At 38.8% G+C, this 13,984-nt stretch overlaps 1 protein-coding gene across 1 annotated transcript in view; it reads left to right on the top strand.

Annotated features, from left to right (window-relative positions):
• The window catches only part of TMEM245 (transmembrane protein 245), a 109,508-nt gene that overhangs the window by 68,180 nt on the left and 27,344 nt on the right, over nt 1-13,984 (top strand). Inside the window, exons 10-13 of the mRNA XM_060101450.1 lie at nt 1,820-1,918; nt 3,961-4,092; nt 8,015-8,137; nt 8,266-8,411. Of these exons, the coding sequence (XP_059957433.1) occupies nt 1,820-1,918; nt 3,961-4,092; nt 8,015-8,137; nt 8,266-8,411 (500 nt within the window). The remainder of the gene's footprint in view (nt 1-1,819; nt 1,919-3,960; nt 4,093-8,014; nt 8,138-8,265; nt 8,412-13,984) is intronic.

Genomic DNA, 13,984 nt, shown 5'->3' with positions numbered 1-13,984 from the left:
CTAGAGATACTGCCCTGATACAGCAAGAGAATAAGTAATGAGCACATTTCCTCTGTCCCTTCTCTGATGACAAGAGTGAAGAAAGTGACAGCCAGTGCACAAACATGTCAGGCACTGTTCTAAATGCTGGCGAAAAGCAGTAAACCAGAAAGAATTACAACTCTTCTGGAGCCTTACATTCCGGGTGAAAGGAGACAAACATTAAATGTGCAGACAAATAAAAGTTTCAGATCTGAAAGTGCTGTGACCAGAGTAAACAGAGTGATGTGGTAGAGAGTAACTCCAAGTGATGCTTTAGCTAGAATGGCCAGAGAATGCCTCTGAGAAGGTGATGTTTTCACTAAGACTTGAATGGTGAGAAGGAGGCAATTTATGAAGGTCTTCGAAAAGAATGTTTCAAGTTGAGGGCATAGAAAATTCAGAGGCCCTGAGATGGGAAGGAGCTTGAATGAGGGAAAGAAAGGTCACTGTGGCTGGAATAAGGAATGTGGTGATGAAACAAGCCTTTAGGTCATAAAGAACTTGGGATTTTAATTTAGCTGCAAAGGACTTTAAAACAGGGATATGACCAGATTTAGGATATTGAAAGCTCATTTTGGCTGCTTTATGGAGAAGTGGGCAAGAATAAAGAAGGCAGGGAGACCAGTTGAAAGAGTATTCTGATAGTCCAGGTGAGATGTTGATGAGTTGGACTAAGATTGTAGAAGTGGAAATTGAGAGAAATTGTCATATTTGGGATATGTTTTTGAGGTTGTCTTGACATGAATTGCTCATGGATTGGTTATGGAGTGCAAGGGAAGGAAGTTTTTGGTTTGTCTAACTAGAAGGATAGCTGTACACTTAGATGAAGAGAATTGGAGGTGGTAGTGGGGTGTAGGTGTTGCATGTAGATTGGTAATTCTGTTTCAGGGCATATTAAATATCTTAAGTAGACATACAATCGGACATACCTAGCTGGAGCTCAAGGGAGAGATCTGGGCTGTAGATGGAAGTTTGAATATCAGATAGTACCCATGTGATTGGTAGAGATGAACTGTATTAGTTTTGGTAGGGCTGCCATAACAAAGTACTATGAACTTTGTGCTTCAACAACATAAATTAATTTTCTCACAATTCTAGAGGCTACAGGTCCAAGATCAAGGAGTCAGCAGAATTGGTTTCTTCTGAGGCCTCTTTCAGCTTGGCTTATAGATGTCCTTTGTCTTCACATGGTCTTCCCTCTATGTGTGTTTATGTCCTTATGTCCTCTTTTTATAAGAACATAGTAATATTGAATTAGGACCTACCCCAATGATCTCATTTTAATTTGGTTACCTCCTCAAAGACCCTATTTGCAAATACAGTCACATTCTGAGGTACTGGCGGTTAGGACTTCAACATAAGAATTTAGGGGCGGGGGACACAATTAAGCCCATAACATGGCCTAAGGAGAGAATATAGCTAGAAGAGGACCAAATGGTAGATTCCTGCAGCACTTAAGCTTTTGAAGCTCAGAGAAGTGAGCTAGCAGAGAAGACTGAGGGCAGGTAAGATCAGAAAAGTCAGTAAGCATGGCTTAATTCTCTTAAAACCTGAAGAAGCTCTCTTAGAGACCTAAGAATAAAGGAAAGAAAAAAGAAGCAAAACGATGGGAGAGAGGAAATTTACTGGGGAAATTGAGGAGTAGAGTTTAAGGAAAGAACATAACGTGGTTAGAGGCAGTTAAATAGGCTGGAACATTTTAGTTTGATTTGGAACAGATAGAAAGACCCAGCATGTATTAATTTTACTGAATTGTTGCCTGAAATATTAACCCAGATAATATCTGTATTTCTTCCAGCTTCATAAAATCCTTGGAGATAAGGTGAACAATACTGCTGTAATTGAAAAGCAAGTACTAGAACTTTGGGACAGACTGTATCATTCTTGGTTTGTAAAGGTAAGTTATTTTAGCTAAGGATTTCAGTTGTAAACTAATAGTGTCCTTTTATTTTATGGACTCATTGACTAGGTAGGATTGTGTTAACATTGGGATTTCATTTATTGACATTTTTAAGCCGCAAGTTCTTAAACCTCAGGTCACTAAAAGTCAGCTTGAATTGATGATTAGTCTCCATGGCAGACCCACCAGTCTCTCTGGTGTATCAGTATTCCATCCTCTGTTCATTACCATCAACAGCATCCCATCCTCTAGACCAGATTTGTACAGTAGAAATGTAATGAATGCAAGTCATACATGTAATGTTAATTTTTCTAGTGGCCACATTTAAAAAAAAACTAGGACAGGTGAAATTGATTTTAATAATGTATTTTACTTAACCCAGTATACCCAATATATGTCATTTCCATATGGAATGAATAAAAAAATTTAATGAGATTTTATATATATATATTTATATATATATATTATATATATATATAATTTTTTCCATTCTAAGTCTTAGAAATCCAGTTTATCTTTTTTACACTAACAGCACATCTCAGTTTTTGGACTAGCCACATTTTAGGTACTCAGTAGCCATATGTGGCTAGTGGCTACTATTTGGGACAATACAGCTTCAGACTAAGAACTTTTCTCTTTGAGGAAGTGAAAATAGATCCAAAAGTTTAGAGATATTTATTTTATTTTAAATAAACCTTTAATGCTACTTGTGCTGATGTACTCCTATTTCAGAATTTCTGACAAAAAATAGCATCACTTTTCATTAAATATAAAAATGATGGTTTGAAAGCAGCTAGTTGTGCCGGGCTGTTTTATACACTGCGCTGGCAAGGCCTGTGGGCCATTAGGAGCTGTGCTGTGGAAGATGCCCATCCAGGGGAAGGAGATAGAGTGGGGCAGAGTTCGTGGTTGGTTTTTCCCTGGGTTGATCTAAACAGAAGAGAAACATAAATAAATCTCTTAACTTGGGGTTTGGGGGTAGGAGGGCTTGATTTAAACTTGAATTTGTTGCTCAGTGACCTGTTTGGCATTGTGTACTCTTGCCCCAGGAGGAGTCGAAGGAACAGTGATGGTTTTTGTGGGTTTCCAAAACTGGGAGTTAAAACTAACTGGGGGATCTCTGGGTAGATATCTGCTGAAGAGCCAGACTATTGGAAAGGTTGTATTAACTTCTGCTGACTCTGGGACTTCTGCTTACAGACAAACAGCTTTTACTGTCCCTCACCCTCTTTGAGCTTCACTTATGGTCCAGGGTGGTCAGTGTTTTTAAAGCATAGGTTTGTAAGTGGGTAAGTGCATTGCTTTCTTTACCTCCTTTACTAGGACCTAATGTCTTCATTGCATAATGAAGGCTGGCATCACAGTGCTGTTTGAAAAAAGTGCGAGAATGGAAACACAAGAATGTTAAGAATCTACTTCTATTTCTAAATTTTAACCTTACCAGTCACTTTGTTTATACATCACTCTTTCAAATCTGTTATTCCTGCATTTCTGCCAATGTAATTCTCTTCCAGATAGACAAGTTAGATTCCCCCCGACCCTTGTTTTCCCCTGTTTTATTGAGATATGATTGACATATAACATTGTATTGATGTTAGCTGTACTTTTTCATATTCTTGTTTCCCCTCTGCTTCCTTTAGTGTGTATGGAGGAGTAATAAGAGAGATGAGCAAAGGAGGAAAAAAGCAAAACTGGGAGACCAAGAGAAAGGTTACTGGGGCTAAAAGGAAAAATAAGATGAAAGTATATGCTGCGTTCGTGTTCAGTTGAACATACTGACAAGTAAAGTGTGTTCATGAACATACTTAGAAGGGAAGCATTTAAGCTAGGCTGAGACACAGTAACTAGAATGTAAACAGAAAAATATATTTCAGGTCTTTCGGTGGAGTTCTTTGTTGATTTCTTAAATAATACAAAGTTTTTCACCTTTGTGCACTTACTAAATTGCTCAAGTGGACCTAAAACAAAATAGGCTATTTATACCTCCTATTCTTTAGGTTAAGATGGAGATTTCATGTCTGAACTGTTCTATTCCATAGAATGTAACGCACTCTGGAAGGCTCAAAGGACACAAGATGCACGTAAATCGTCAGAATAGCTGGCTGGGAGACATTCTGGACTGGCAGGATATCGCTTCCTTTGTCCATGAGAACATTGAGACATTTCTTTCGGTAAGAAATAGTATTTATAGTTAAACTGGACTTAGGAACAAAAACAGAAACTCTAATTCCCAGTTTTCTTCACACACTGAAAGGCCTTTCGGTACCCTGTTTTTAATGCCATGATATTTACAGTTTGGAGAGTTCGAAATGCACTAGAAGGATGTCCAAAAGCCATAGGCCTCAGGTGTAGCTCCCCTGATGCCTCCTCTGTGGTTGAAGAGTAACCAAGAGATGCTGACTCAGGTAGCACACATGATGCTGTGGCTCTCAGATTCTGAGATGGTATCCTTGTACCCTAGGCTGACCAGAATGTCCCTAGTTGGACCACTAGAGAGGGAGCCACCTTTGGTGGGTGAAGCCCTTTGGCAGATGGAAATATGGTTCCAGTCACATTAGAGAAACTGGATGTTTAAAGGCTTCGCTTATTATCATCCCACCTCATGCACCACCCACCTCTGCCTTGTTTACCAAAGGATCAAAGGCAGCAAGGAACAGCTTGCTGTGTTGCCAAGTTTTAGCGACTGTTCTTCATTCCATAGCATATTTTGTGAGGTATCTTGGTCTGTGGCTTTTCACAGAGATGAGAAGACTTCTCTTGTGAATAAGCTTGTAACTCATCATGTTAATAAAAGGGGAGGTTTGCTGTGCTAGATATTTTTAAAATTTAATTTTTATCAAAATAATAGATGACCGGGCTTCCCTGGTGGTGCAGTGGTTGAGAGTCTGCCTGCGGATGCAGGGGACACGGGTTTGTGCCCTGGTCTGGGAAGATCCCACGTGCTGTGGAGCAGCTAGGCCCGTGAGCCATGGCCGCTGAGCCTGCGTGTCCAGAGCCTGTGCTCCACAACGGGAGAAGCCACAACAGTGAGAGGCCCGTGTACCGCAAAAAAAAAAAAAAAAAAAAAAATAATAATAATAGATGACCATAGCTGAAAGGTCAAAATGTTTTAAGGTTTTTAATAAAAAATAGCGGTGCCCCTGCTCTGTGCTTCCCCACTTCAGTCTCATTCTCCAAAAAGAGCTCTCAATTCTTTTAGCTTTTAGCTTTCTCTGTGTATTTACCTCTAAATTTCTTAAATAATGCTTATGCTGCTCTTTCTTGGTTTTACAGTATTATCTTTTGGCTTCCTAATATGGAAGATGAAGATACAAGTCCCTCAGTGCTTCCTTACAGCTCCCTTAGGGTTTTCTTACAACTCCTTTGGTCCTTTCACCCATCCCTGCACTCACAGTTTCCCTTTCTCCCAGTCGCCTAATGTAGCTACAACAGTTTGAAATTACATCTAGAAATTCATGTCCTTCAATTCCAAGAATGTTGTTTTTGATAATCCCTTCCCTCTGTTTTCTGTAGTCCAGTGGCTCTCAAATTTTGGTGTGAGTACTCCAAAGAGCTTTTGCTGATGTGGGTTCTATTGATACTTACTGTATTAGCAGTTAAAACTGAGAACTTTAAAAATATTTATCAATTCACTAAAAAATAACGTTACTTGTTGACATGAAGAATATGCTTGTTATGTCTGAAAAATAATCATTTTCCAAAACAAAAAAAATGATTTAGTGTGAAGAGTGGCTTTCTTTACATTTTTGCAAACCTGTTTAATGTCTGGTTTCTCATATTTGTTTCTGCATTCAGTCTGTTGGAATATGTTGTTTTGGTTGAAGTATATGAGGAAATCTAGCCTCACACAGATATGTAGCTGGAAAAGCGTGTAGTCTTTTAATAACCTTTTCAGGTCATCGTGACTATTCTTTGATACTACACCAAAACTCAACAAATGGTATTTGTTAAAGGTTAGTTGCAGTGTAGAATTTGAAACTGTATCAGTGAACTTTTTCTACTCTCTTATATTAAGGTCCCTTGATCTATCTTGGCTAGGAATGGATCTTCTACCGTTACATGATTTTGTAATGTGCACTGGTCATTTGGAATATTGGTTCACTAATATCTAATATATATATTCTAAATATTGACACGTTTTGTTATACAGTATTTTAAAAAGTCACATTCTTTAATATCACCACCTATCTCATCAGAACAAATTTTAAGAAACTGTCAAGGTCAGCCCTTGATTGAATTTTTTGGTTTTATAATACCCAGCATCTCTTTCTTCTTTTCTGAACCTTTCTTCCTAATCACTTTGAGTACATAGAAAAGTTACTGGATTGTTAGTGACTACCAGTCTATAATTAATGTATTCAGTTAATTTCTTAAGAATTACCACAGAGTATTTCCTATCAGTATGACCCAGAAACTATTTAAAAATTTTTTTTGATAAAAATTCCAAAGCGACTGAATTCCCCAAAAGAATGTTTGTAAAAATCACAAGTAAGGGCATTGTTGGTTTGTTTCTTAGAATCAGTGGCAGTATTCATTCATTCTTTATCCCATAAGGTCAAACAGTCAATCATGCATATTTTTGTAGGCATCATGAAGCATTTTCAAGATTTTATGTAAGGAGCTATTGTAAATGAAATTAGCCTGCCGAAGTCCTCTTATGAAGGCTGAGCTGAGGTTTGCAAGAAATGCTGAAGACAACAAAATATGCCTTTATAAGTGGTTCATTTGAGGTAGGAAAGGAATGGATAGGCCTTTCATGGAAGAGATGGTATAACTTGAGCATATGACAAAAAACAGAACTTCTCTTTTGGAAAGGGCACCAAAATAAAACCAGCCATTAGGAGTTCTGGTCCTAGCTCTAGTTCCGCTTATTAGCTTCATGCCCTTGGGCAAGTTTTTAAAAAATCTCTGAGTTTCAGTTTGTGTATCTGTAAAATAAAGATGATATCATCTACATTGCTTCCCTCGCTGCATTGCTGTGAGGTTTATGCGAGCATTTTGAAAACTATAATGGAAGGTGTTTTTCTGATCATCTTGCTTCCTTGTTTTTCATTAAGAGGAAGGATAGTCCTCTTGGGGAGAATAATAGAACAGACATTATCATATGGGACTTTAAGTTCATGAAGAGATAGGAAATATCTATAACACACCTACGTGAAAACACGTAGGTGTGTTATAGATATTATGCAACTTCTTTCAGTAATATTTAACATGTATTAACATCTGGTTCTAGTGAATTTGCAGGTGATGGATCAGATGAACTCAGCAGGTCTTGATATAGGGTCATTATCTATCTGAGGAAAAGTTTTCAGCTGCAGAGCTCTGACCCCATCTGTTCATTTCTTTTATTGTGACCTTAGTGAAGTCATTGAAGTGACGCTTTTGTGTTTGTTGTTGGTTCTAAGTTGAAGATGGCAAGTCGGTGGGGGAGGTATAGCTAATCAGACTAATGTTAGAATTTCTTGGCCTGTGCTTGTGGTCCTACAAGCTACATACAACTACAGGTTGCATTCTGGCATATTCTTCTATAGGTATTTTTTCTATGCGTGCCATTTTCATAGTTATAATCATGCTATAAATAAGCTTTTTTGTCCTGTTCTTTGAACTTAGCATTGTATCATAAAATATTTTTTGTGTTATAATAGAGGTGTTTTAATGGCCGCCTCTTATTATTTGTAGTACATTCACCATAATTTACTTAACCATTTTCCTTACTAATCAACATTCAAATGTTTTCAGATAAAATAATACTCAGTTCTTGGGCTTCCCTGGTGGCGCAGTGGTTGGGAGTCCGCCTGCCGATGCAGGGGATACAGGTTTGTGCCCCGGTCTGGGAAGATCCCACATGCCGCGGAGCGGCTGGGCCCGTGAGCCATGGCCGCTGAGCCTGTGCGTCCGGAGCCTGTGCTCCACAACGGGAGAGGCCACAGCAGTGAGAGGCCCGCATACCGCAAGAAAAACCCAAAAAAACCCCCTCAGTTCTTGTTGTTTCAGTTTATGGTACTAAAACACTCCATTAAGAGCACACTAGATAGCTGTGGAAACTTCTTGCCTGAGGATTAGTTCTAATATTTAGCCTTCCTTCCTCGCCAGATCTTAGAGTCTCTGTGGATCGTTATGAGCCGGAATGTGAGCCTGCTCTTCACCACTGTCACCACGCTCCTGGCCATCCTCTTCTACAGCGGGACTGCCCTCCTCAACTTTGTTCTGTCTCTGGTATGTACACACAGATGAGTACGTGTCATACTCCTTCTGCAGTAAAGCATATTCTTGGTTCCATTTATGTTTCCTTCCTGTAGTTTCCAAATGTGATATTTTAGGAGGTACTATCCTTTGTTTTGCAGGTAATTTTCCTGACCACACTATTTTATCTGTTAAGTTCCAGTGATGAGTACTACAAGCCAGTGAAGTGGGTGATAAGCCTGACACCACTATCTCAGCCAGGTCCTTCTTCTAATATTATTGGCCAGTCTGTGGAAGAAGCTATCAGGTAGGGATAAGATTTATGCCGTTCTTAGTTCCTTCAGAAACTGCTCTCCATGAGAGGCCCATTTTTCTGTCTTGAGACTTCCTGGTAACATTCAGTGCTAAGCTAGTGAGGGACGCTGGTGTTTTCAAATTTTTAACATCTCCTTTGAGAGGATAATGTAAAACAGTTTCAATATCTTACTCTCAAGCCTGTGGTGTACAAAGATCTAATGGCCTGTCCCCAGGCCCTTGCTGCATCTCCTGATCGTCACATAATTTGCTCGGAAGAAGCCCCTCCTGCACCACACATACACCGCAGCTTCTCTCAGAACCTTCCTTGTATTCTCAGGAATTCTAGCTTTGCTTGGGGAGGAGAGTAGGTGGCCTTCCTGTTTCTTCCTCTGTCCCTCTGCAGCCAGGCTGTGCCCTCTGCAGAGGGTAGTTTGGATACCGGAAATGCAAAATTTTGTGTTATTTCCAAGTCACACCCTCTGTGTGTATCGCAGGTTCCAGCCAGAAATTTCCATCATGTCTTCTGGGGTCTATGTATTGCAGGCTTGATTCTGAATGAGATGATTCTTCAGCTTATATTCTTCATATCCTCTTTCTAAGTCACTGATGCCTTTTTCTTCTTCCTCTTCATCATGTCAGGTAGGGAGAGACCTTTTGCAGCCTTGTCTCAGCTCCTTCCCAAAACTTTGTCCCTCATTGCTCTAACTCATTAATAAGACTACTTCATTTTGACTTCTTATGAATAGCTACTCAAATGAAATCCTCATGTTATCCATTAGAGCTCCTTTTTCTAATAAGCTGTTAGGCGGTCTAAAGCTTCTCTTGAATAGTGAATCTTTGGCTGGCATTTCTGTTTCCACATACTTTTAAGAAAATGGTAATTTGTTGAAACTAGTCTGCCACAGAAATCTTGATTTGACCTGATAATTCTGTCTGACTGATTTTGGCTTATTTTTTCACTGTGTTCATGTAACAGCTGGTGAGGATACCACTTTGATCTTTGGAAAACCCTTGGTTACATTCAAATAGCATGCATGCACCTAAAATATATTTTCTCTGGAAACTTTGCTAGGTTTTCTGTTTTTCCTCCTACTTTATTGGACAGTAGCTGGGATTAAAACCAAAAAAGCTCTTATCCCCTTTGGTGCTCCCAGGTATCCACATGGAGCCATCCATGTAAATATTCTAAGTTTGGGAGTATATTGTCTACTGTAACAGCTTTCAGGGTGAAGTTGTCTTCAGGAAAGATACTTGCTGGCTTTAGCATTCCTTCTAAGCCTATTTGACCATTGGTTATCATCTTTATTAATCTATCAATAGATTAACTTTAGTGTATCTAAGTGACATCTGTCTCAAAAAAGTTTATGCAACTACCTTACCAAAAAGGAAAAATAACTTTCTATCTTCCCAATAGGATAAAGCTGTGGAATCAGCTATATCAAAGGCTGCCATAATCCTCTAGTCAGTGTGACTTAAGCCAAGTCTTACAGAAAAGTATCTAGCTTGTCCATAAAGAACTTCAAGAAAGATACTTCTTTTTCCTGAAGTAACCTTTACTAGCACAGCTGACTGTCTTCTAAGTGTCTGTCACTGAGTCATTTTTTTTTATACCAAATATGCCACCTCCTTTGTTTTAAAGATTATTCTTTAACGTCATGGTTCCTTGGAACTGGTAAGCAGAGCTGTGATTTGTACCTAAGTCCAGCTGATTGAGATCACACATTCTTCTGGTATACCATGATGCCTTCTTCCAGGAGATGGTTGGAACAGAAGATGATGAATTAAATTCGTGGTACTGTTAAGACTACTCACAGGGACACATGAGGCCGGCAGCTAAAAATTTAGTTCTTTGCAGAGAAAGACAAATATCACATGATATCGCTTATACGTGGAACCTAAAAAAAAGGATACAAATGAACTTATTTACAAAACAAATAGAAAACAAATTTATGGTTACCAAGGCGGGGGGGAGGGTTAAATTAGGAGTTTGGGATTAATAAAATACACACACTACTGTATATAAAATAGATAACAAGGGCCTACTGTATAGCACAGGGAACTATACTCAATATCTTGTAATAACCTATAATGGAAGAGAATGTAAAAAATAATATATATATTCATATATATGTATAACTGAATCACTTTACTGTACACCTGAAACTAACAGAACATTGTAAGTCAACTATATTTCAATAAAAATTAAAAAAAAATTAGGTCTTTGGCTCAGGAAGGAATTTGAGGTTAGAGAGCGTACAGTCATCTACAGAGATATGAGGACATATATGTCTTCTCACAGGTTAGGTTTGCTTTATCTTCTTGGGATTGTACACACTAATTATGTACTATAAGAATAGCCCATGTCTTGGTTCTAACGTATACTCGTACAAAAACCATTCATTTTGTTATCTTATTTTTCTTAAATTTGTTTTTAACTTTTTATTTTGTATTGGAGTATAGCCGATTAACAATGCTGTGATAGTTTCAGGTGCACAGCAGAGGTTTATGTTTTTTTATTGTGGCAAAAGTCACATAGAGGACTTATTTTAATACAGAAAAAAAAATTAACAACCAACACTATAATTCTAATTGTTCTCAAAATTGATTTCTGTGAGTCTGAAAAATATGGTACAGACAAGATAACTTGTTATAGGCTGGGCCATTTTTCTAACCACAACTGTATCAAGTTATATAAATTATAGATTGTAATTCAGGTTGATTTTTAGCAGCCTGAGTGCTTTTTATTTCTTTACTGGGTCAAATTCAAGACTTAAAATATACAGTCTTACATAGATACCTCTGAAGAACTTTCTCATATATGTAAGATAACAATGAGTTCTAGTTCTACAAGCTCCTGTCAGTTTTTTCATTCTTAAGGATTATGTTCAAGATGGAATATGTTGGGCTTCCCTGGTGGCGCAGTGGTTGAGAGTCCGCCTGCCGATGCAGGGGACACGGGTTCGTGCCCCGATCCCGGAAGATCCCACATGCCGCGGAGCGGCTGGGCCCGCGAGCCATGGCCGCGGAGCCTGTGTGTCCGGAGCCTGTGCTCCGCAACGGGAGAGGCCACAGCAGTGAGAGGCCCGCGTACAGCAAAAAAAAAAAAAAAAAAAAGATGGAATATGTTTCTTCATGGAGAAAGATTTTAAGAGGGAAAATATTATACAAATGATCATGAAAATATTATTCTAATGCCCTGAGACTGAAGTTTAGTGTGTAAATTATCAGTGATGTCGGGTTTTATAAGCATCAGTCATTAGTTGTCATCTATGTTGCAGTTAAGTGAATTATTAAACTCATTTTATATGATCCATTAATAAGTTAAAAGTGGAATTGAAATTGGGAGTTAACTGCATGTCCAGACAGTGGAAGTGTCTTTGTTCTTCAAGCTTGCCTTCTGAAATATGTGGCTGCTAGATAATCACTGTCTCATTGAATTTCTGAACCTTAGTTATTTTTCTCCATTCTGAATGAGTATTCTTCTACACCGAATACATTTGTGATTGGGTTTTCATTTCATGAATTTTTGAGTTAGTGGCATGCATCCGTTACCCCCAAACCATTTTCCTCCCCTTAGAGCATGTTGTGTCCTGAATGTTTGCATCACACCCTTCTTCCCCGACGCTCCATTCTGCTTGCTCTGGTGGAGATATTGCACATTACTAAGTTGCATGTTGTCACGGCCTCAGTGCAATTTAGTGTGTGTGATATTTTCACATGAGTGCATGCACACGGGTAGGGCTCTTGCTTGTGGGATTACAGCTTTTCAGGGTCGGTGGATGGGAGTCCTAGTGATGAATTTGATGGGAGAATGTATGTACTGTGAGATTTTTGGTGAACATGCTTCCCACCTCTACCCTCCAGTTTTGCAGAATTAAAAGTATTTGGGTTAAAAAAAAATCAGCGTCAATCATTTAGTAAATCGGTATTTCCAGTTTTTACTGGAAGTATTAAATATTCATTAGAAGGAAATTCTTGTGGAGTTAAGGTTATAAACATTATTTGTTTAAATTAAAATGTATAAGGAAGAGTTTAAAGCTGTAAGAAAATATATTTTCATTTATTTGAAGAGATCTCCTAACACTGAAATAGAGAGGCAGAATCTCTTATGCATGTTTGGGAAAATTAAAATTAGTAGAGTTCTTAAATAATAACCAAGTCAGTAAATATAATGCCTTTTTAACCTACTTGATTAAAGATCAGTTTAATAAGCTTAAACCTTTGCTTCAAGTTTCCAAGGGAAATGACTTTTTAAAACTTTGTCTTGTATTTAGTTTCTCTTTGTGGTGCTTTAAAAATTGCTAAATTCATTTTAATAAGGCTCATAATAGAACTAGTGTTGAGATACAAATGTTTGCTATTTGCGGATGTAATTGAAACAACCTCTTGTTGATTTTTTTAATTAGCACTAGAGTAAGTATCCATGATCGGTAGGCACCGTCAAAGACACAAAACAATGTGTTAATTATATAAAAATATTGAATTAGTATTTACTGCTGCCAAGGACTCCACACGATTTAATGTGATGCCACGGTCGTACGCTTGTGTGTGTGATCCACAGTTATTTCCAGTGGGGACGGAAGGCGTCTATGGGAGCAGCTCTCCCTGAGTCCCTCACCAGCACGCTAGGTCTGCGTGCACAGCGTGACCATTCCCCTCTGGAATGGAAATCCAGTGTCAACCAAGTTTCTGTACCTTTTACTGTGGAGCTGGGTCTCTGGGGTGGCTAGTGAATCAGGAAAGGGAGGGGGTTGTAATGAAGGGATCCCTGATTGGTCATTTTATACGCGGGGTCTCTGAACATGCCTGCCCTCGCCACTAGCTCACCTTCTACTTGAGGTGCGGTGTGTGGCAGTGAGGGTAGACTACTGTTGTTCCCTGGGGAATGGTGGTCTAATAGTCTTCCTGTCTGACCTTTAGAAAGAAAAGAGGGCAGAACCCGTGTAAGGAAATGTCAGCAGTAGGCAGAATTTGATTGTGGACTCTTTACTCTCCTTTTCTTTCTTTTCCCTTAGACTGTGCTTCCTACTTGTTTGTGGTCTAGGGCCCTGTGTACCCTGAGGGCACAGAGCTTCTTGACTATGGTTTTTCATTCTCCCCACCCATGTCCTTGCTTCAAGTCTCACTCCATTAAAAGCAGGTCATCTGATGAAATCCTGAGTTGGCTGGCTAGTTCTCTCTCACCCAGTTTGGAAAAGTAACATAAATACTCTTTCGGTCAGAAATGAGAGGAGGCTGAGAGCTGAAGTAAAAAACTAGTGAAAATAACAGTTTCATCTCAGAGTTTATAAAGGATAAAGACAGAGCGCTGGTTAAGAATTAAAATTCTAACCAATCATTTGAAGTCAATTCAAGTCTCTGGTACAGAGGAGTTAGATATGTAGTTGTGTAAACGAGGCATGGACACACAAACCTTTATGTGTCATAATTATACAAGTATAATTACACTTAGACAGAAAGCTGATTGTTTATGAACTTGGAACTTTTATTTACAGAGAGGTATGCTTAGATGAGGCCTAACTGGATGGGATGCACTATGGCCTGCCTTCCAGTAGAGGGGACCCTGCCTTGTAACAGTCTCCA

The sequence above is a fragment of the Mesoplodon densirostris genome, chromosome 6, assembly GCF_025265405.1.
Source record: "Mesoplodon densirostris isolate mMesDen1 chromosome 6, mMesDen1 primary haplotype, whole genome shotgun sequence".
Classification (NCBI taxonomy): domain Eukaryota; kingdom Metazoa; phylum Chordata; class Mammalia; order Artiodactyla; family Ziphiidae; genus Mesoplodon; species Mesoplodon densirostris.
The sequence above is the reverse complement of the archived record's forward strand: the minus strand, read 5'-3'. Positions and strand labels throughout refer to the sequence as shown.